The 23,193-nt window shown below is 43.5% G+C and overlaps 1 protein-coding gene across 2 annotated transcripts in view; it reads right to left on the bottom strand.

Annotated features, from left to right (window-relative positions):
* The window catches only part of HtrA2 (HTRA2-related serine protease), a 47,961-nt gene that overhangs the window by 11,364 nt on the left and 13,404 nt on the right, over positions 1–23,193 (bottom strand). For both annotated transcript variants that reach the window (XM_075677606.1, XM_075677605.1), the window contains 4 exons: positions 21,104–21,305; positions 16,432–16,656; positions 6,942–7,050; positions 5,615–5,771 (listed from right to left, as the gene is read on the bottom strand). In XM_075677606.1, the coding sequence (XP_075533721.1) occupies positions 5,615–5,771; positions 6,942–7,050; positions 16,432–16,656; positions 21,104–21,305 (693 nt within the window). The remainder of the gene's footprint in view (positions 1–5,614; positions 5,772–6,941; positions 7,051–16,431; positions 16,657–21,103; positions 21,306–23,193) is intronic.

The raw sequence follows: 23,193 nt of genomic DNA, 5'->3' as shown, positions 1-23,193 counted from the left end.
TAAGGAGTTCAACAAGCATTTCAGTGTAATGCCAACAGTCTTCAAAGGAAGCGTGTTGACTTTCGTGAACTGCTTGTACAATACAACTTTCCAATACTTAGCATTCAAGAGACGGGAATCAGTGACAATTTTTGCCTCTTGAATTATATGATACACAAGACGTCTCGTCAAGGTGCTGTTCGTAGAATGCTCCTGTGCGTCAGAAAGGACTTACCATCTTATCAAATGCAGTCCAGTGATTGACTTTGCAGAATTCATTGCATGCAGAATATCCTTTGGTAAGTTCTGCATAACAGTGATTAATCTATATCTACAACCTTCACGCTGGATTTCAGTAGAAGCGCTAGTGGATATTTTCAAAATAGCTCATTCTAATGTATATTTATGTGGAGACTTCAATGCACACAACATTATCTGAGGCAGTGATCATTGTGACGCACATGGTAACATTATTGAGTGCGCCATAGATAAATGCAACTTGACTGTTTTAAACGATGGGTCACCAACATTTCTTCGTGGATATAGTTATTCAAGCTGCATAGATGTTACCCTGTGTTCACATGATCTAGTGAATAATGTAGTATGGACAACAGATATGCAAACGCGCGGAAGTGATCATTTTCCCATCCTTGTAAATCACCCTAGCATGCACTACGATATCAGGTGTTACAGCAGACTAACCAACTGGAAAGCTTTTCGGTACCACCTAACGGATCAAATTAATCAACATACAACAGAGGAAAGATTTACTGAATTTTTGCAGAATAATGTGAACATATGCACAAAGAAGGTCTCCATTCCAAAAGATTATGCTGCAGTTGACGGAGAGTATGAACACTTAAGAGCCATCAGACGCCGATCCAAAAGAGCGTACTGACGGAGCGTAAGTTTAGAAGCATACAAGAATGCTCAGGACATTCCCAATGTAATGTGCAGACGCATGCAAATTTAGGCAAATGGCGCTGCTGTGATTTCTGCAGCGTGCTGTCTTCTCACACGTCTGTCCCACGAATTTTTCTAGTACTTTGTTCTTTAAGTGGACACAGAGCTTCCCATTTCGTGCTCTCGCTGTAGCGCGGGACACGTGTGAGATAATAGTTGCAGATGAATTTTGGGAAACCTGCTTTTTCATCACAATGTGCAGAATTTGATAATTCAGTACTGTTAGCTAAACAGAAAATTACTGCTTGCTATTGGACAGAACATCCTCAATTAGATCTTGCTTTCACATTAAGCGAGCTTCAATGTGCAATTCATCATGTCGCCAAAAGTCTACTGCTGGGCCGGACGGTATTACGTACAATATGCTAAGAAACCTTGGGCCGACAGGTACAAATGCTTATTATTATATATGTCTAAGAAGAAATATATAATAGTCTATGGATAGAAGAAACTGTACCTGACTCTTGGAAAATTGCTCGAATCATCCCAATTTTAAAACCTGGTAAGACACCCACCGTGGTAGCTCAGTGGCTATGGTGCTGGGCTGCTGACCACGAGGTCGCGGGATTGAATCTCGGCCATGGCGACCACATTTCGATGGAGGCTAAATGTGAAAATGCCTGTGTACTTAGATTTAGGGGCACGTTAAAGATCCCCAGGTGGTCGAAATTTCTGCAGTCCTCTACTACGGCGTACCTCATAATCAGAAAGTAGTGTTGGCACGTGAAATCCCATAATTTTTTTTAAAAGCGGGTAAGACACCCTTGTGCCCTGAATCCTTCCGCCCAGTCAGTTTGATAAGTTGTTTATGCAAAGTAATGGAAAAAATGATTGACACACAACTTCAATGGTGAGGTAATGAAACGAACATATTGTCCAACTACTTAGCAGGATTTTAGAAAACAGAGGTGCACAATGGATGCAATATTGGATATAGTAACCTGTGTGGAACACGAACGTGCATGTGGAAACTTGACGACTGCAGTATTCCTAGACATAAAGAGGGCATTTGACACTGTTCGTCACGTTCATGTTCTAAGTATGCTGGAACTTGGAATGTCTGACAGGTCCTTGCAATGGATTTCTGAATTTTTTTTATCAGGTTGCAAAATATTTGTTCAGACGGGTGAAGGAAAGAGCGCTGAACATGTTGTCAAACAGGGAGTGCCACAGGGCAGCGTACTCAGCCCCTTTCTTTTTAACTGCATCATGGCTGATTTAACAAGAATACTGCCATAACAGTTAAGGTTTTCACTGTATGCAGATGATGTGTGTATTTGGACATCTGGGACTAATGTTCAATTACTTCTGATGGCATTGCAAGACGGCATAAATATCATTAACCAATTTTTGAGAGAGAGAGAGGAATGGTTCTATCACACGCTGACAGCTGTATTGCCCTTCACTCGGAGGCAGTTAAAAAATTTCACTCTTAATCTGGAAGGACACCCTCTAATGATTGTCACAAAGAATTGATTTGTTGGCATAATACTTGATAGGCAGCTGTCCTGGGCACCCCACATGAAAGAACTCAAAAATGAGGTCAATGCGATAGTGACCGTACGTCGCAGGCTTGCAGGCACATCATGGAACAGATCAGTATCGTCCATGTTGATTGTTTACAATGCATTAATGCAAGAAAAAACTGCATATTCTGCACCCATCTTACATTGACTTTCCCATACATCAGAAGAGCGACTTCAAGGACTTTTAGCTAGACGATTAGTACACATATGTCTAGGAGTTCCACAAGAGACTTCTAGCTGTCTTGTAATATCAGAGGCTCGCCAATCATCGTTTCCAGTTATGAGAACTACATAAACGTGCCGACATTATTTCCGTCTTCAAACACAGCATAAAAGCCACCCATTGGCTCTAGGCAGAATGAAACGAGATAGAAGTTATGTTCATAAAGAAATTCGAGAAAATCTTCATATATTGCCTACAAATGAATTTTGAAACTCAGACGTCGAATATTCTCTATGGCTGCTTACACTTCCAAAAATCCAATTGTCAGTAGAGTGGATATTCAGAAAAAGAGACATGTTCATTCAAGCTGCTCAACAACTAGCACTTTACCAGATATATATGCGGTATTCAAGATACAGACAGGTCTATACAGATGGCTCCTGTACAGCAACCTCTTCAACTTCAGCATCCATTATACTGCACCTCAAGAAACAAGAATCACTTAAGTTATCTCGTGCGACTTCATCCACAACAGCTGAACTGTTCGCAATCCTATGTGCAATAAAATTTATATTGTCAGTAAGAGATGCGCAAAAATGGGTAATCTTCAGAGATTCACAGGCGGCTCTAACATCACTCTACAGCACAAAAGGAAAAACAATCAGCGATAGCATAATATACGAAACACTTAAAGACCTCACAAAGGCAAGCCAAGCGAAGGATGAAATAGCATTCGAGTGGATACCAGGGCATTCCTGGCAGCCGATGAAGCAGCACGACAAGCACACGTCAAAGATGATGTGGTTCTGCTCCCAATATCAAAGAATGAATTATGCTGCATTATAAGGACGTCTTTCAAAATGTGTAAAGATACGTGGTTTGATGAGAATTCTAAGAGCTCTGATTTGTATCATATTGATTCGTTTGTTGAATTCAAATTTTCACTGTCATTAGACAGAAATATAAAAACCCTTATTCAACTATTAAGGTTAGGCACTGCCTACACAAAACATTTCTCACACAGAACTGGCCACGCGGAAACCCCCGAATGTGATGGTGGATTTGTAGACTAAGATATGCATCACCACCTCCTAGGTTGTCCACATCACGACACACCATAACGACGACTTAGATCAACCCTAATTACATCAGATCGCAGACCTTTCAGTTTAAAGAAACTTTTGGGTCCTTGGTCAACAACGACTTTGCAGAAGAGCATTTTAAAAGCACTAAAGACTTTTCTTGAATACAGCGGCACTGTTGGCCGTTATTAACGCTTTTATTGTTCCTTTCATTTCAATGTCGCTGTATATATATATGTGTTTGTGGATTATGTTATGTTGACTGTTCTGTTGCGACAATATGTGATAATGCATTTACACAATGTATGTACCCCCCACTGACTAGAGACTGTGTTATTAGGCGACAGTATCATTTGTATTTTTGACACTTTTTTCTACAGAACTGTGGAGTCATTTAACTTGTACATTGTATGTACCATGTGTTTCTTACATCATAGTCTTACTGTGAAAACGTTGTTTGACAAGTCCTGGTGCTAGTATTAAAAGTTTATTTGATATTTAACCTTGTACCCTGTATGTTGTAATCTAGACCCTTTCAAGAGCTAAGGAGTAGCCGGCGCCTTAAATTGTGCATTAACATCTCCTTATATGATATTAATTAAAAAAATATGTTTTTATTTAACTGTTTTCCCACCGACCTGGGTCACTGTGTAGTCCATGCTCGACTGGTTAGGGCATCAGGCTGCTGTGCAGAGAGAACAGGGTTCGAAACCAACTGTCGGACCAACTTGAGACACTGAGTGTATGTTAATAAAAACAAAGCATCGGGTTGCTGTTCATGAGGAACCCATGTGGCATGGGTTTGATTCTGCCAGACATCGGAAAAATTTAAAGGATTTCCTTTGTCACTGTAGAGCGGCACACACATACTGGCACAAATTGGCATAGAAGAGGTTCATTGAAGACCAGCTCAGATTGGCACATACCCAGTGCTCCAAGTTGGCGTCAAACAGTCTCACTGAAGAGCGGCACATATGTGCACACTGCTATACACTCAGTGTCTCAAGTTGGTCCGACAGTTGGTTTCGAACCCTGTTCTCTCTGCACAGCAGCCTGATGCCCTAACCGGTCGAGCATGGACTACACAGTGACCGAGGTCGGTGGGAAAACGGTTAAATAAAAACATACATACGTAGATGGATAGATACAGAAAGAATGCCCAGAAAGTCTGCCAAATACCCTAAGAATGTAAACGCATTAAAAACGGCTGCTGACTATAAGGAAGGGTGCTACTGCCATTGATAACTGCATTTTGGACACAGTTACAACTTATGCTCTTTGATGCAGAAGCATACCCTGGCTTGTGATGCCACGGTGGCCCTAGCTGTTACTAGGTGCACTCAGATCATTTTCAGCCCATGCTGCAGGCTGCACCACATGCCTTTTCATCTAGTTGCTATGGAACGTTACTGGTTCAGGCAGTACAGATCAAATGCAGTTCTTTGAAAGGTACCTCTGTGATGCAGTAAACTTACACGCTGGTGGTGATTACGATGATGATGATGATTTAGACTGCAGCTGAAACTAGAGGGCAGGCTTCTCATCATGTGCAGGTGCTGTCTGTGCTACATTCCTAGCAACATCATTGGTGAACATCTATTTGTGGTTGAAGGCCCTTGCGTGAAAAGGTAAGAGCAACACAACTCGAAGTTTGACTTCAGTTTTTCCTTCAAGCTGTAAAGCCACTGAGGCTGCTTGTTTCACATATCATTTAGTAAGGCCACTGTAGCAAAAACAACAATGGGCAAGAGTTATGTTTCTGTTGTTGCATGCGCCTACATTATACACATATATGTGACAAGGCCACATAGCAGACCATAAAATGTTTAATCATGAAGTGAAAGCTTAAATGATAGAGCGCTGCAGCAGGCAAGTCATAATATCATCATATTCCTACGTACAGGTTCGCAGGCGAGCCCAGCATGACCCTCCAGACAAGGACTCCATTCGTGACATGCGGGAACATAGGGTCACGCTGCTGCAATTCCAGGATGAGGCTAGGCGTCAGAGTCAGCATCGTGATGCCCAGGTACCATCGCTCAGCTGATGTCTCCTCCTCTGCATATCACCAACACACTATGATACGGCAGGACATCTGTGGAATGGTTTTTGAACACAGCAGTGAAGTACATGCAGCGGACAAAAATGATCAGAACAGCCATTGGAGCTTAAAGGGAGTGGCAATCACATTTTAAGGAACCAATCTTTTAAGGTGCAATAAATTGGCAATCATCGGTAGTGTTTCTACCTGCAGCAGTTACTTCCAAAGCGTACAAAAATTCTGCAAGCAGAATATTTCGACCTGAGCAATCTCTGAAAAAATAGGAGTCCCGATGCCAGCAACACTGAGAAGTGAGAGCGACGCTTATAGCCTACCTGGCTCATTGGGATAGGGTGGATATCGTAGCAGTGAGTGCAACTTCATTAACCATTTGCTTTTTACTTTTTCAGCCCTTCTGAAAATGCTGCTGTAATAAAATCTGTGGCTGCTGCAAATATAGCGCTAGCTAATGGCAATGTGATGTCTTCTTCTGGCCGTGGATGCAAGTTTTCACCGTTCCACTATGGCCCCTGAGAATGGGCGACAGCACATGTTGCCCCATCTTGGAGGCCATGGTGCCACTTTTCTACTCATAACAATTGAAGATTTAGCTGTGCATTTAAAGTTACAAAAAGAAAGCTTACAATAGAAAAAAAAAATACATATTGCATTTCATTATCTGCAAAAGGTCTAGGAGCTGTGTACACTAACAGAGGGTCACGTGATAGAGCATTCTATTTTTTTGTCATGGTTTTGCTATGTGAGGGCACTAAAGGTAATTTTTCATGATTTGTTGTGAACAATTAAATATATAAATTCTTGTTTAATGAGGAAAATGCTGCCATTTAAGTGAATACAAGACATAATTTTTATATCAGCGCAGCTATCTCGATTCCGTCTTTCATTCATGGCTTCCCTTCGATTTATGTGTTCACATGGTTCATGCGTGCTGGGCCAGGTTTTTTCTTTTCTTTTTTTCATCTTCGCGGCAATCCCCTTGCAGCAACGCCATTCATGGTACCATCTCATGAAAACACTTTTACTGTTAAAGTGAATGCAGAAGAAAATTTCAAGCAAGGTACAGTAGACTTCCATTAGTTTCACTCCAGTTAATTCGATTTTTCAGTTAATTCAATCTTGACCAAAAGTCCCAGAGTAGGCAATTAAACATGGTAATTTTTACTCACGGTTTTTCTTTGATGCCTCTTCCAAAAAGTTCATCGCATAATCAGCTGGGATGGCAAAGGAGATTCCTGCTGTGACTTTCATTGTGTTGATGCCGATCACATTTCCATCCTATGACAAAGAAAATAATAATAAAAATGAAAGCCCAAAATGAAAATGAGCAATACTGATATACAGGGTGTTTCAGCGAACGCTTTCAAAAATTTTTAAAAGTTGCCTGTAGCAGATATCACAATTCTAGTTCACGGGCTGGTCAACTCGAAGTGGCGGACAATACTTACACAGAGAATTTAGGTGCAAAATCGATAATTAATAAAATTCACCGATAAAATTTTTAACTAATAACATTATGGCCCACACTGCAATTTACAGTCGAGCCCACTTATAATGGCCCCACTTAAGACGAACGCTCGCTAATCACGAACAAGTCCGGCGTGACCGTCAAAATATACATTAGGGCTATGGCACTCGGTCTCAGCTACAACGAACTCCCGTGAGCCTAGCCGATCGGCTACAGCGAACGCATTGGTGCCGCGGACCACTTTCCACGTGGTGAGAGCCGCTGACCCTGTGCTGTGCACGCTCCGAGAATCGGCTTTCCCGCGGCGTCTCGCCGGAGGCACGGAGGAGCGGCGATGCTGCAAGGGGATTGCTGCAAAAAAGAAAAAAAAAGAGAAAGAAATGCTGGCCCAGCACGCATGAACCATGTGAACACACAAATCGAAGGGAAGCCCGAAAGTGACAGCTCATTCGCCATGGGACCCCACTCGCCATCGTCGACATAAGGGCAGCAGCGAAGTTTTCCACCAATTGACAACATAGCACATTATCACGTGCTTTCATACCGTTGTTTCCTACTGGTGTGCTCCCGTGCCTATCTGAGATGGTGGATTTGCCAGCGTGTACTTCGACAGTGAAGCGAAAAGCTTTGGACTTGCCCACGAAACTGTTGATATTGAAAGACCTTTCCCAAGGCGCGAAAAACCACGAACTGGTGAAAAAGTATGGTTTGTCGAAATCGACAATATCCACGATACTGAAAGAGAAGGACAAAATCTACAAGAGTGCCGCCAAGAACTCCACGACGAGGAAGCGCCTACGAAAAGCCACATATGCAGAAGCTGAAGACGCGCTTCTAAAGTGGTTCCTTGATGCTCGAGCATGCAATGTTCCTATCAGCGGGCCGCTGATGTTGTCCAAAGCAAAGGACTTAGCATTCCTCCTGGACTTCCCAGATTTTTCCCCTGGCAATGGCTGGCTCCACTGCTTCAAGTCTGCCACGGAATTATTTTCAAGTCCATCAACGGCGAATCGGCATCGGTAAGCGACGAAGATGTCAACACGTGGATGTCTAAAAACTTGGCCCGTGTATCAAGTTATGCTGAAAGGGATGTATATAATGCCGATGAAACGGCCCTATTCTATCAAATGCTGCCTGGCAAAATGCATGCTATGAAGGGTGACACATGTGTTGGTGGCAAGCACAGCAAAGTTTGCATAATTGTGCTTTTGTGCACCAACATGGATGGAAGCGATCGATGCTTGCCATTTGTCATCGGCAAATCAAAGAGGCCACGTTGCTTCCGCACATATGTACCAGTGCGGTAAAGGCATAAATCGAAGTCGTGGATGACACGCAAGTTGTTCGTGGAATGGTTAATTGATTATGACAGTAGCATGGCGAAGAAAGGGCGCAAAGTTCTTCTGATTCTCGATAACTGTACCGCCCACCATGTTCTAGCTGTCTTAACGGCAGTTGAGCTGCTTTTTCTGCCGCCAAATGTAATGTCAAAAGTGCAACCGCTGGACATGGGTGTAATACGGTAGTTTAAAGCGGCCTACAGGCGCTGTGTCGTACAGCGGATGCTGATTGCAGTTGATCACCCCACTGCCAATGTTCCTCTGCAGGTCTCGCTGTACTCGGCGGTCGAAATGATCAAAGCGGCGTGGATGGAACCCGAATGCATCTGGCATTGTTTTCGCAAGGCCGGCTGCGCCGACGCACCTGAAGCCGGCATTGAAGGCCCTCAACAAAGCCAGCGTGACGACGACTTGTGGCGACGCGTTGTTGTCGCTAACCTGGCCCGCTGTGATCTTGATTGGGAAGATTTTGTTGGTGCAGACGACGCTGCTGATGTTGGGGAGTCGTTTTGTGATACGACCGCTATCCGGGGAGTGTGGGCATTGTTAGGAATGGCCTGCCGAGTTGCGGACCTGCAGGTTTTCTCAGCCAGCTGCAGCTGAGAGAAAACGAGAACAGCGAGAACAGCGCTAACCGACCATGCGCCTCGTTTGAAGGATCGGTGACGACAGCAGGGCTGGCCACGTTTGGCGCCCCATGCATTATTGGTTAATTTGCCGGGTCGTCATGGTCTCTCTGTGGCAGGGGGAGCCTGCCTGGCAAAAGGGTGCTTTGCTCTACGGGCGCCCAGGATTCGTCACAGTCTGCCGACACACGTGGCGACTACAGAAAAAGGCAGCTCAGGAATTTAGAAGCGCCGGCTGGGGTCGGGCGTGACCACCTGACTACGGGGATGCAGGACAATGGATACCATGACGACTGCGCTGCAAAGGTCGTCAGCCCTCGGAGAGAGCACTGAAATGTGTGCGGCATGTGTGTGTGTGTGTAAAACCCCTACCCCCTTCTCACAAAGGGGAACACGAGGACTTTCTACAAATTGACTGGTTGAACGTTTTCCTCACCTAGGGAACTAGGGACAAATGGAGTGCTTATAAGCAGCGGTTATCGGCTGCTAGAGGGTGCTCGTCATCGTGCTCTGTGCTCGTCAATGTACTTGTAAGCTGTGTGCCAGTTTGCTGTATGCTTCGTCTTGCGGGCTCCATAGGGGAGTCACGCTAGACTGTGTAAGTGTATCCCATGTTCAAATGTAAATACTGCAAATAAATCCTGATCGCCTAAGTCCCAACGAAGAGCCAAGCTCCTGCCTACAACTACGACCTTCAAATCTTAAAGCATCAAGCGACGCCGAAGCATCGGGCGACGACAGCGATCCATCGGAGCCAGCACCCGTAAGCACGACCACAGCAGTGAGTCATATTGAGGCACTTATAAATCTTGTGTATTTTAAGGCCTTGGGTGACGAACACATCGCAGCTTTGAACAAGCTTGAAACCGCCGTCATTGGATGTGCTCTGAAGAGGCAGACAAGGATCACCGATTTTTTTCTCAATAAATTTTTGTTTTGATTGATATTAATTTTTGTGTGTGGCGCACATATCACAAACTTCTGGATACAACGAATGAATTCCGCGTGACGCTCAGGTTCATTATAAGCGGGCTCAACTGTACAAATTCTAGCCGCGGAGTTGGCAAGGCGGATCCACTTGGAACGTATGTTCAACATGACACCAGTTTCGAGATATAAATTCCCAAATTTTGCGGAGAAATGCATTGACGTTCAAGTTCATTTGTTAACAAAATGTTGTTTCATGCACTGAAGCACACAAGTAACTGGAACGCCAATGCATTTCTCCGCAAAGTTTGAGAATTTGTCTTGGAACTGGTGTCGTCCCGAGAATTCGTTCCAAGTGGATCCGCCTTGCAAAGTCCATTGCTAGAATTAGTAAATTGCCATATGGGTCTAAGATAATTAGCTAAAAATTCACTCATTCATTATTTAATTGATTTCGCATTTCATTTTTTGTGCAAGTAGTGTCCGCCGCTTCGAGTAGACTGGCTCACAAACTAGAATTGAGCTATCTGCCACAAGCAACCTTTAAAAAATTTTGAAAGTGTTCGCTGAAACACCCTGTATAGTGTAGCAGTGCAACCACTGACAATAAGCAAAGGTACAAAAACCTGTATTTCTTGCATTGCATTTAGCACACAATTGCAGTAGGAATAGGGGTTTATGAAGTGAATGACGGGTTGATTGATTGATCAATTGACAGGTGGTGTTTCAGGTGCCAGAGCAACACAGGGGCTAAGAGAGGTGCCATAGTGGAAGGTTCGGATTTTTGCATCACCTGTGGAATTTTTAATGAGTACCCAAAGCTCGGCACCCAAGAATTTTTGCACTATGCCCCTTTCAGAACATAGCTGCTTCAGCCGGGAATCAAACTTTACACCTTGTGCTCAGAAGAAAAATGTCTTCACTACTCAGCCACTGCTGTAGACTGTTAAACCTCTCTCTACTGCTGACAAGTCTAATTGTCACTAGAAATTGCACCAATATTGCTGATAACGAGTATGCTCTGTATGAAGCCATGTTTCTGGGAATATCTGAAAAATTTGGTACCCCTTTTGTCATTTCCTGTGGTATGAAAATGGTTAAGTGAGTGGACAAAACAGACTACAGTACAGTCCACTTATCACAATATCAAAAAGAACGAAAAATTCAATCATAATAACCGGTCATCACTATACAGGGTGTTTTTCTGTAGCTGCACCAAATATCTTAAAAATGCCTGTGGCAGATTCTAGCCCTTGATCTAAATTACTCAATGAGGTGGCCACAACTTCTACGAGAAATCAAAACATCTAATTGAATAATTTACATAATTATGCTAAATAACTTTTCAATAATCACTTCAAGGCACACACTTTAATCTAGGAATTGTAGTTAGTGAGTTTGCAAGGCATATCCACTTGGAACGAATTCTCAGGACTGCACCAGTTTAGAGATACTAATTGTCAATGTGTTCGACGAAATGCATTGGTGCTCCAGTTACTGCTGAGCTTCAATGCATAAAACCGCATTTTCTTTAAAAAAAAAAAGATAGCAACAGAAATGTCAAGCTCAGTGAATGAAAAACGCTGTCCAGAAGGCAAAACTTTGAGCGTTGTATCTGACATGCAGTTACAACGTATCATTTTTTCCCCCATATCCATAATGCCCAAGTTGATACGCTTAAGTCATCTCATCGTCACAACCAAAATATTGTTATAGTATGTGGTATGGTTATAAGTTGACTGCACTGTACTATACACCTACAATTAAATCAAACGTGTAAAGGGAGATTTCAAAAAGAATAGAAATAAATTTGGGAGTGCACATAAGCTTCTTAACACAAACAACATCGCTACTGCCCATGATATACAGAACACCTCTATTAACTCGATGCCATAAAAACAGGGGAAAATTTACCCACAAGCCCATGACCTGGTACCCCATTTCTATTGACCACCAACCAATTTCCTACGCAAAAACTCACTGATTCCTAGGCGTTATTACAGACAGAGACCTTTCATGGAGCCCTCACATCTCATACTTGAAGAAGAGGCTTACTTCTATCTCGCAAATAGTAAGGTTTCTTGCCGGTAAAATGTGGGGCACATCCATGGCATCTATGCTTCAACTATACAGGACGCTCTCCCTAGGATACTTGCGATACAGCATACCAGTGCTGTCCAATGCTAACAAAACTAACATCCATGTCCTACAGAGCATTCAAGGCCAAGCCCTTTGAACATGTCTGGGGCTACCTCGAAATGCTTCAACTGTGGCAACAATTGCAACCGCGAGAGATCACCCAATATTGACCTACATAGCTATCAACGCATTCCGGGCGCGTGTTTGCCATATATTCAGAGTCGCTGACCACCATCTCGCTCGCTTGCCTGAGAAAAGACCCAAGGCAGCATTCTCCAGATCAACTGCGGCTAACCGGCACTCTTTGTCTTTGAGCCACTCACCCGCAACAAGAACGCCACCCCCTATGTGGTGCTTGAAAAAGCCCCCTGTGTACCTTGCTGTTCCAGGAATAGTGAAGAAAGCTAGCCTGACCAACGCGGCTCTCAAGCAGATCACATTGGAACTTTTGCATTGTTCATACGCTAACCGAATCCATGTTTACACGGATGGTTCCGTCTTGGAAAATTCTACGGGCGCCGTTGTTCTACCATCTCAATCGGTCGTCATCAAGTTTAAGACTTCACACATAACGACATCTACAGGTTCCGAACTGACCGCTTTTCGCGTTGCTGTCAAATATGTATATTGAAAAAGAATTGCCTAACAAATGGGCAATATTTTGTGACTCGAAAGCAGCCCTCCAGAGCTTGCGAAGTTTACGACGTGGCAATTATGAACAGCTGGTGCCTAAATTCAATAAAACTTGCCATTGCGTTTCTGAACGAGGACATATCATCTTTTAGTGGTTGCTGGGACACTGTGGCATCGTTGGTAATCGCCTCGCCGATAACGCTGTCCGACATGCCCAGGCTGGCTCACCGACACTCCTTATACCTTTATCGCGAGTGGACGCTGGAAGAGAGCTTCGCAGTCTCGCTCGTACCATCACATTAAGTTACTGGCATACACCAGAGAACTCTAAGTGTCGTTTATACAGCCACGACCCATCACTGAAGCGTAATTTACCAGCAAAACTTTCACGACGTGACGCAGCACTGCTGTGTCGGCTGTGGGTAGGAGTAGCATTCACCAACTCCTACAGCTATCGTATTGGAATGGCGGATTCACCAATGTGCGCTAAGTGCATGTGTGAAGAGACCATCAGTCACCTTCTGTGCCACTGTTCTCGCTTCGATAATCAACGTGAGACTCTCCAGTGTGCCTTGAATAGACTGCATGACAGACCATTTACGGAAGCGAAGATCTTGGGAGCCTGGCCTCCCAGTTCATTAGCCCAGAAAGCAGTTCGAGCCCTTTTTCACTACCTGAAGGCAACAGACTTGAGTGCCCGACTATAGACATCCTACACCTAAGTTCTCTCTCTCTCTTTCACTCCCCATTCCCCTCCCCACGTGTAGGGTAGCAAACTGGACTCAGTCTGGTTAACCTCCCTGCCTTTCCTTCTTCCCTTCTCTCTCTCTGTGAGATAACTGAAGTCCCAAAACTAGAACCCCGCTGCCCGTGCATCGACCACACGGAGCCCGTACAAAATGCCACCAGTTATATTCTCAGCCACTTTGGCATGCATTGGCACGAGACATGTTGCCGTTTGCAGGCAACGACAATAATGGCACTGTGCCAAGAAAGCATGCTTGGCACTGAGTCTAGACGATTGATCCTAATGCACTACTTGAAGCCAGTCATCCGAGCATAACTGGTTCCAAGTATCCAAAAAGCTGACACTGCTACTTTCTGCATCATAAAAAATTCAGGATAATTTCACTTCAAAAACCGCAACTCTCGACATGATCGTGGTTGGCAACAAGGGGAGCTGGAGGCACACAGCCAACGCAGAGTCTTGCATGGTGATAAGCACAAGAATAAAGGCTATAAAGGCACAAATAAGGTACAAAGTGTTCATTCCTGTCATTCCTGTACAGTTTCCACTGATCGCTATGGGGATGTAGACTTTGCCACATCTTTGCTTTTTGTGTTGCCGCTTTTGCTTCTTTGTGTTGCACATTTGTGACACTCCATGGTTGTTGTGCTCCAAAGGGTTGTCTAGGTTAACTGGTGTGCGGTCAAATACATCCGAATAACAGAGTTTGAGGACATTTCAACAATGTTTATGCCTGCCCAGTCTAAAGAATGAGTCCGACTATTTTACTTTATGAATTAACAATGGCCAAATGAATTAACCTTTACTGTATATTTGTTTCATGCAAATGAGTGAAATGCCAGAATGTGAAATAACTCTAAATAAAAACTGCAAGACCATGCCAGCAATTCATTAGAATGAAAATTGCCAAAGCAAGATAGCAAACAGGACCCGGATTTTCATGACCAGTTAAGAAAGTATTAAAGGCCTCTGTTGGTATTATCTTGCTTTGGCTCTCCCTTGCAGTATCAGATTTTCCTTATTTTATTAATGTAGCTGGTTCCAGACGGACAGGTGTGCTTTATGCCAATGCACACAATGAAACTAATAAAATTCCAGAATTATGATGACTCGCAGTTGATCTACAATACTGTACTTGATGACACCTATAAATATAGCAGCCAATATATTGATCTTATGATTAGTTTCCCTACACCACAGCTGCCTGCTACCATGAAAGATGCTGCTGGTGGTGCTCCTTAGTAGGCTGAAAAGCAAATATGGAAAGGAGCACAGTTTTCTTTTTTTTTTTTAACCATGAGGAACTGACTAAACCCATGCAATGAAGAGGCAAGGAGGTGATGATGAAATGATTCTGCAATAGAAGTGGCGTTCAGGGGGATGCGCTCACACCCTGCCAATAATTATCTGAAAAATTCATAGCAGAGTTCTCTCCAGCATTTGCCTCGAGGTTGCCTCGAACCCAAGTACAGTGGGAGAGTGGCAAGGACGTCATGCATCATGACACTGGCACAACAGATGCACATGCACTCTGAGCATGGTGAGATTGGTAAATTGTGGCTGTGTCATTGATGTTTGACATCCACCAATCCACCACCATTTTTGCCACTGCTTATCCGATTGTTCTGTTTCTCACCATGAAAAATGACCTAGTACTTGCATCTCTATTTTGTGTCACCTTTCTATATTAGTCCCTCCGCTGTCAGAATAGCAAGCTCCTGAATGTACACTTTGCTTGGGGTGTGCGAATATAACTTTTCTAATACGAATTGAATACGAACCAAATATGAATACTTAGCTTCAAATATCAAGTCGAATAATGATATGCACATGCATTTATGAGCAAGTTGGTTTAATTTGTTATGATGGAACATTGCAATCTGCATTGTCAATGTTAAAAAACTACAATAGTAAGCTATTGTACTAAAGCATGGTGTATTTGACTCATTTTAACTTGAAAAACTTACCACTACTTCTCTTCGCCAGCCTAAGCCTTATTATACCGCATCAAATGCCCTTAAATGGGAGGCATTTGACCCTATGCCAGTCATCACTCATCGCACTTCTTGTCAAGCAATATGCTCAGAATTATAATGGCGCTACAAAAGAAAAAATAAAACGAAGAAACAAGGAATAAAAAAAAAAGTGCACCCTCGCTGTCTGCAAACTCGTGTACCTTGTTGCTGAAAGGCTGGCTTTCCCGCACAGCTTATGCGTTCAGTGGCTAAGTGCGCTTTACAGACGAAATTTCGCTAGCAGCACGGAAATCGTAACAAAATTCAGCAGAATATCACCCCGGTATTCTGATTCGATAGAAATAAATGCTAAGAACCGTGTTTGCTCTCGCACAACCAGCAATATATTCGACAAGATTCGAATATTTGCGTCCCAGCGAATATTTGAACATTTTCGAATATGTATTTTTCGAATCAGAAAAATATTAAAAATATAATATTCGATAATATTCGAACTTTTCGAATATTCGCACACCCCTAATTTTGTTTTAATGACCACTCACTTGGTCGAACACATTTCTGATGTACTCTGAAGTTCATTCAAGTTTTGCTATATAATGAAGTTACTGTAGTACGACTACAGAATCAAGGCACCACAGCATCATTTCTTTCTAAGTGCTAAACAAAACCTGTGTGGGCATGTAATAATTTTGCAGGTGCAAGCTTATTCTCATCTCCAAGCCTCATAAAACTCTGGGGTGCTCCATAAGGTTTAGATGTGCATTAGAAAGCACAAAATAAATGCAAAGAGAGGAGCACTAGCCAGGTTGATGAGGGGTCCTCCCGAGTTGCCAAAATTGATGGCGGCATCAGTCTGGATGTAGTCCATCTCGTTGTGAATCCCGAGCTCCTTGCTTGAACGGTGCACGGAGCTGACCACACCAGCCGTGATAGTGTTGTTGAGGGCAAGCGGACTTCCCATGGCAACCACCCACTCGCCGGGTCGAAGTTGGTCTGTGTGGGTGAGTTGTAGTGTCGGCAGACCCTTCTGCAGTAATCAACGTAGAAAGGCCTGTGACTACCCACGTAGCACACCTCAACCTCAAGATTAAACACAGTACAGATGTCTAATTTTTCAGTGCATTATTATTACAAACAGCAGTTGTCAGCTATAAAATGAGACGATTGTGTTTGTTCAGTCATCACACTCTCGTTCTTTATGGCAAGACTTGTTGCAGTATCATTGCAGTATTGTGTACCCGATGCACTTATGTGCTCAAAATGTCAGGTGGTTTGAGGCCCTTTAAGACATTTTTTCCCCTTCAGCATCACTAAAGTATACATCAGCAGTTCACATAAGAATCTATAATTCTTATGTGAGCTTCATTGTGCATCCACAAATATGAGCTGCCCACTTGGACTAAAACATACTTCAGGTAAAGAACAGAAACTGAATTGATTGTCCCACATGCAGTGCAGTATTTTGAAGACACTGGGCCCCTTTAGAAGATTTAACTGATGTAAATCATTAGTGCAAAAAATAAACCGAAAGAAGAGAACCCACTTGATAACCCCACATACAGTAAATCCCTATTATCGTATTTACTCAATTATAATGCACCCTCGATTGTAAGGCACACCCGCTTTTCGTGTCCAAAAAAAAGAAACGAAGAAAAACCACCGTCGATTGTAACGCGCACCCGTTTGCCATGACCTAAAGAAAGAAAAGTCCAGATATACAATTTTCTCTCATTTGGAAAAAACAAAGATTTACTCGCGATGCACTAAAGTTGCGATAAGTAAAAAAAAGTTGCAGTTTCGTGCGAAAGGCGAAGCATAGATTACGATAGCAAATTAGTAGACAGCTATACGAAAAGTAAGGATAGTAGTTTTATCGGCCATATAGACTTATAAACATTCGCTTACTAACTAAATTAATAAGCATGGTGTCACATGCACACAAGCATGAATACGCCTCACTCAATGACCGAGGAAACTCTTTGACAAAATGCTGGAGTGAGGAAGTGCGGTAGCAGGAGCAAGGGAATTGACCTTTATGCAGCCTCTCACTTTGATGCGAACTAAGCGACGAAAACGCAGCAGGAGGCACCGACCACCGTAGGTGGCTCCAAAAGAACAACACACACACACACATGCACACACGCATGCACGCGTGCACGCACGCACGCGCGCACGCACACACACACACACACACACACACACACACACTAGTTCCACACCACGCCCAACTTGCCCCTCGGCTGCTGCAAGGGTGTTGATATATCTACAGTGGCCCCCTGGGGCCATCCAATGGAACAAAGTGCTAAAATATAATATACAACAGCCAGCCTTTTAAAAATAGTCTGGAATATGTTTGTTCTGATTGAAAAAAATCCAGAGTTATGGCTGCAATTTAGGAATTTGTTCTATGTTCTTGTGTCAATCATTGGAGGAATAAAAATGTTTATTTACAGCAGAGATTTGTTTTTTGATCATAGAAGAAAAACAACCAAATAAAGAACTCAAACAAATAAACATTCAAAGAAATATACAACTGTCACCAGATCATATTTCAACAGTTTGCTCTGTCCAAAGTGAACTTGCCAGCGTTTCCTTCTTGTGCGCCGCATGTGCGGCAAAGTGCATCAGCTTTGATAGTGGCACCGCAACCCCACTTCCGCTAAATGCCACAAATTTCATTACGCCTGTGATTGCATTTGGAGCTAGACTTGGTGCTGTATCAGCATGCTCAGGAAGTTGCTGAGTATATAAAAAGAAGTGTGAGATACGAGAGCAATCTGCAACAATGAAATTCATGGCAAAAAAGAAATCATATTATGAAAGTCTTCATTCTCATTGGTACGACACAAATGGTTGGCAAATAAAGATGCTGAATACACGTGAAAATCGAAAAAAGAATGCAGCACACTTTAAAGGCACATCGCCAAACTCAGCAGATTTACTGCGCAGCAAGCAGATGACTTTGTGGCGAGCGGATGTGTAAGTGGGTGTCAGCGCCCCCTGGACCTCTTTCCGGTGCATTGTGGAGCGGCCTCAGAGCCGGCGGTGCAGCCCACACACTTCCCCTATTTTAGACATTGTAACAGCCTCAGCATTGATGATGCATTAACAATGTGGAACGCTATAAAGACGTAATTGTTCACTGCATCATTTATTTACTACTCTGCTCTAGTATGGTAGGTGATGACGGTGGAGAGTAAATGCCAAATAGATGCCGAGCAGACGATGCAGCGCGAGTGAATAATTATAAGGGCAAGCATTCTAAAATGAACAACATATTATTGGCAAGCATTCTGCAACAACTTGCGGCCTGTTAACCACACTGGCCAGCGGCGAATTTTTGGCACGACCACACTGCCTCGGTCTAGTCGGTGGTGCTTCATCGGGCTTTAGTGACTAAAGTTATGGTTCGGTGCCTGATCAGATGCAAACAAGCACATGCCTTGTCTCCAGTGAGGAAAGCTTTCCAAAAGGCTAGGCGGAGACTGAATAACTCACTTGGCCTCTTTTTTCCTCCAAAGTGATAGGCTTGCACCAGCTCATGTGTGTGGCGATCACAATGTTGGGAAATCATGGTCATGAATTTTCCATTTAGTCATGCATTATAATGCACTACCAATAGATCTGTCAAATTTTATTTCAAGTTGCTGCAGACACCACTGAAAGGAAATCAAGACAGGAAGACAATACTCTGCACGTTTACTAGCAAGTCCTTGCAACTTAAATTTAGTATACAGCCAGTCACGTCAAGCTTTTTTATAACAATGATTGAATCACTGGCTCAAACCACATGCACAAGTTAATTATTGGCTGTAAACATTATCAGAAAGGAAAAACTATCCCTCTGCTATTGCTGATGAAACACGGTGTGTTGAATACCGCGTCAAACCTGTTTAGTGCCTTTAGTGAAGTGAATGAGAAGAAAGGGGGGGGACCAAGAGACCCAATATTTTTGTTAGTCACAACCATACGAAGTCAATAGATATTGAAGCCAAGGAAAGCATAAAGCTACTTGTAGTTTGTAATTAAAGTGTATAAATGATAAGGTAAAGAGACAAAAAGTGGACGAAAAAACAACTTGCCGTCGGTGGGAGCCGAGCCCACATCCTCTACATAACGTGCATTATCTGGACTGAGCTAAAGTCACATTAGGTAAGCAGAGGGTTCAACTGACATGCAGCTCAATATCCGTGATTTTTTTTCTTGCAAAGACTGGGCAGAACTGGCAAAAACAAGCCATGTACACAAATGTGTGCACAGTAACTGATGGGGACATGTGTGTGTGAGCTGGTGGAAGACTGTCACATTGAAAGGTCCAAAATATGTCAGTCAGTCTTAGATATGCCTTTTGAAAAATGAAATGGCCTTCTTGATAAAGACTAGGCACATGCATGATTGCATCCATGTATCAGTGAAGGGGGAGGGATGCTCAACCAATTATGCATTCTTGATGTGTGTTTTCTTTACATTTATTTTGGTTCTGCCAAATCAGCATCTTGCTTACTGATGTTCTGATAGTCGGTTAGTGCATGCATCATACAAATATAGCCAATGACCGATTTTCGAAACGCCCAATTTTTCGGACATGCCCGATAATTCGGATGCCTTCGCAGCACCGCCACATCATACCCCATAGAGTCAGTGTATAAGAATGTCTGAAATTTCGAACGCAAAGACTCTTCGCCATCTGATTTTTAGGACTTTTTGCCATGACCGCAGGTCCGAAACAGCTTTGTCGAAGCCACCATTGCCGCCATTTTGATTGTCTCACCCCCTCGAGCACACACTCTTGCACACGGATCCGCTGGCAGCCGTAGCCACCACCACGGCAACGGCACGCAGATCCACCACCGCAGCAATGGCAGGCCTGGCTGCTTCGAAGTTTGCTACCAAGCTTCTTGCTGTTCGGTGCAGTGTTTTTCATTGAAAGAATTCACCACTGTCAGCAATGGCACCGACTCTGCCTTTGTATTTCTTGGCAATGGTATCGAAGCTCGGAAAGCACAACGCGTGACATAATGCCAGTTCCTGAAAGTCAGCTTTGCTTCAACACAGGAATGCTATGCGGTGAAGCACACCATGAGTCAGAAGTGATAATGGTCACGGGACACAGTTTGTATTCCTTAATTATACACGCGTGTACCTGCCGTCTCCTGTCACAGTACGAGCACTGGTATGCCTAACGGGTGCAATGGCAGGACTTCAGAGCTATTTTGTACGTGCGTGTTGCGATTTGAGCCCTTGGGGGCAGTAAAAGGCATGCGTTCATTTTCTTCTGACGTTTTTGCGGCCCCTAGTGAGTCCGAAAAATCGGACGTTGCCTGTATCTGTGCATTTTTCTGCAATTATCAGCTCAAGTTGAGCACCCATCCTGTGTGATTCCTCCTCTGTCCTTCGTGTTCGTGCTGCCTTTAATTTATGAACCAACACCAACTTGCCAAATTTTCAATTCAGCCAAGGGACGAGGCACTCACTGCTGGGATGCGAACGGTGGCCAGATCAGAGCGGCGGTCGACAGCCTCCACTTTTCCTGTGAACTGACGCCCGTCGTGCAACTTAACAGTCACAAGCCGGCCATCGGCCACAACATGTGCATTTGTTAGGATGAGACCATCGGGACGCACCACAAAGCCAGAGCCATTGGAGACGGCTATCTGCTGTTGAGTGAATGGGTGCCTGCAGACAATAGAATCATACAAACACAACTCTCAGCACAAGCACGCATTAGCTAGAAAGCACTGTGAAATGCTGAAAATGCTAACTGAAAATTCAGTTAGACTAGATCGGTAGATTACACTTTAAAGGAAATACAGGACTTGTGTTCCAGTCTTTCCTCTACTGACTTATCTGGCTTGCTCATTATCTTCTATGTAAGCGTGTCATCTACTCGACTGTAAGGGATTCTGCTTTTATTTCTCTCAACCTTATTTTTTTGTTTATTCATGCACTTTGTCTGCAAATGTCTGCTGTATCTTTTTTAACTTCAACTCAACTGCACATCCTTTTCTTCTGTCGTCTGGGATGTCTCAGTGATGACTGTACCCAGTTATTAAAAGTACAAAACGCTGGTTTTTGCTGGCCAAAATTAATAGAAGGGGCACACATAAACTATGCAATGTTATCAATGTCTTACCATGCAAGTAAAATTTGGCAACTGCCTTAAATTAGTGACTCTAGCACACATGCTTCAATTGTGGAATTGAAGCTGATAAATGCTCAAGGCAGCAGTAGGAATTATAAGATTATCACCCTTTAAGAGACATCTGTACCCAAAGTCACAAGCAAAATACCAACAGATTGGTAGCTTTGTCTTGCAGAGCTTAAGTGGGTTCTGCAACCGCATTTTAAAGCTACGATTTCTGCTCAATTTCTGTACCCAGCACATTATAGAGCTAAATGCAAAGACAATGAGAACTGGTACCCATAAGTGGAAGTTATTCAAATATCAAGGAGTTAATTAATTTATATAATTAAATATGTTATTGTGAATAATCACATATTTTGCCGTGTCCATCACAGCTGTCAATTTCTGCCACTAAAAATTCCCACAATGAAGCCACCCTCCTCTGCTCTTTCTCTTTTCTAAAATTGGAAAGTGTCAAAAGCTGAAACACCTGGTAAAATCCATATATACAGTCAACAACCTGTTTTCCCGAAGCCCGAATTTCCGGTCATGCCCCATAATTCGGACGCCTTCGCGGCACCGCCACGTACCCCATAGATTCAATGTATGAGAACGTCTGAAATTTCAAACGCACAAAACCTTCACCGTCCGATTTTCCGCGGACTTTTTGCCACGAGCACAGGTCCGAAACGGCAATAATCGTATCCCGCCACCACTTTATCTCGCCTCCTCTAACCGGCGCTCTCGCACGTAGATCCGCTGGCAGCCGTAGCCACCACCTCGGCAACACTAGGCCTAGCTACTTCGACGTTCGCTACCAAGCTTCTTTATGTTCGGTGCCGTGTTTTCCATAGAACCAATTTGCCACTGTTAGTAATGGCATCGACTCCGCCTTTGTAATCCTCGTCACTGTCTTGGGCGTTCAGGAAGCACAACGCGTTGCATAACGCCGGTTTTTTTTGAAAGTCAGCTTTGCCTCAATACACCATTGTTACGCAGTGAAGCATACGCGAAGTATCGCGGTGAAGCATACCGAGAGTGAGAAGGGGCAATTGTCACGGGACACGGTATGTACGTATTCCTTCATTTGACACGCGTGCACTCGCCGTCTCCTATCACATTATGAGCACTGATACGCCTAATATGTGTACTGGCAGGCCCTCAGGGCTATTTCGATGTGCGTGTGCCGATTTGAGCCCTTAACGGCAGTAAACGGCACGCATTCGTTTTTTCGTACTGCCCTTTTTCGGATGTTTTCGCGGCCCCACGGGAGTCCGAAAAGTCAGCCGTGTACTTATAATACTTTTACAAGAGGACCATGGCGTACGTGGAACAAACAAATTAGCACTAAGCTATCCTGTTCATTATTTGAAAAGTACATTTAGGCTACATTCATACACATAACAGAGCCAGAAAATACGCATCCAAACACTGTCAAGA

The sequence above is a fragment of the Dermacentor variabilis genome, unplaced genomic scaffold (assembly GCF_050947875.1).
Source record: "Dermacentor variabilis isolate Ectoservices unplaced genomic scaffold, ASM5094787v1 scaffold_13, whole genome shotgun sequence".
Classification (NCBI taxonomy): domain Eukaryota; kingdom Metazoa; phylum Arthropoda; class Arachnida; order Ixodida; family Ixodidae; genus Dermacentor; species Dermacentor variabilis.
The sequence above is the reverse complement of the archived record's forward strand: the minus strand, read 5'-3'. Positions and strand labels throughout refer to the sequence as shown.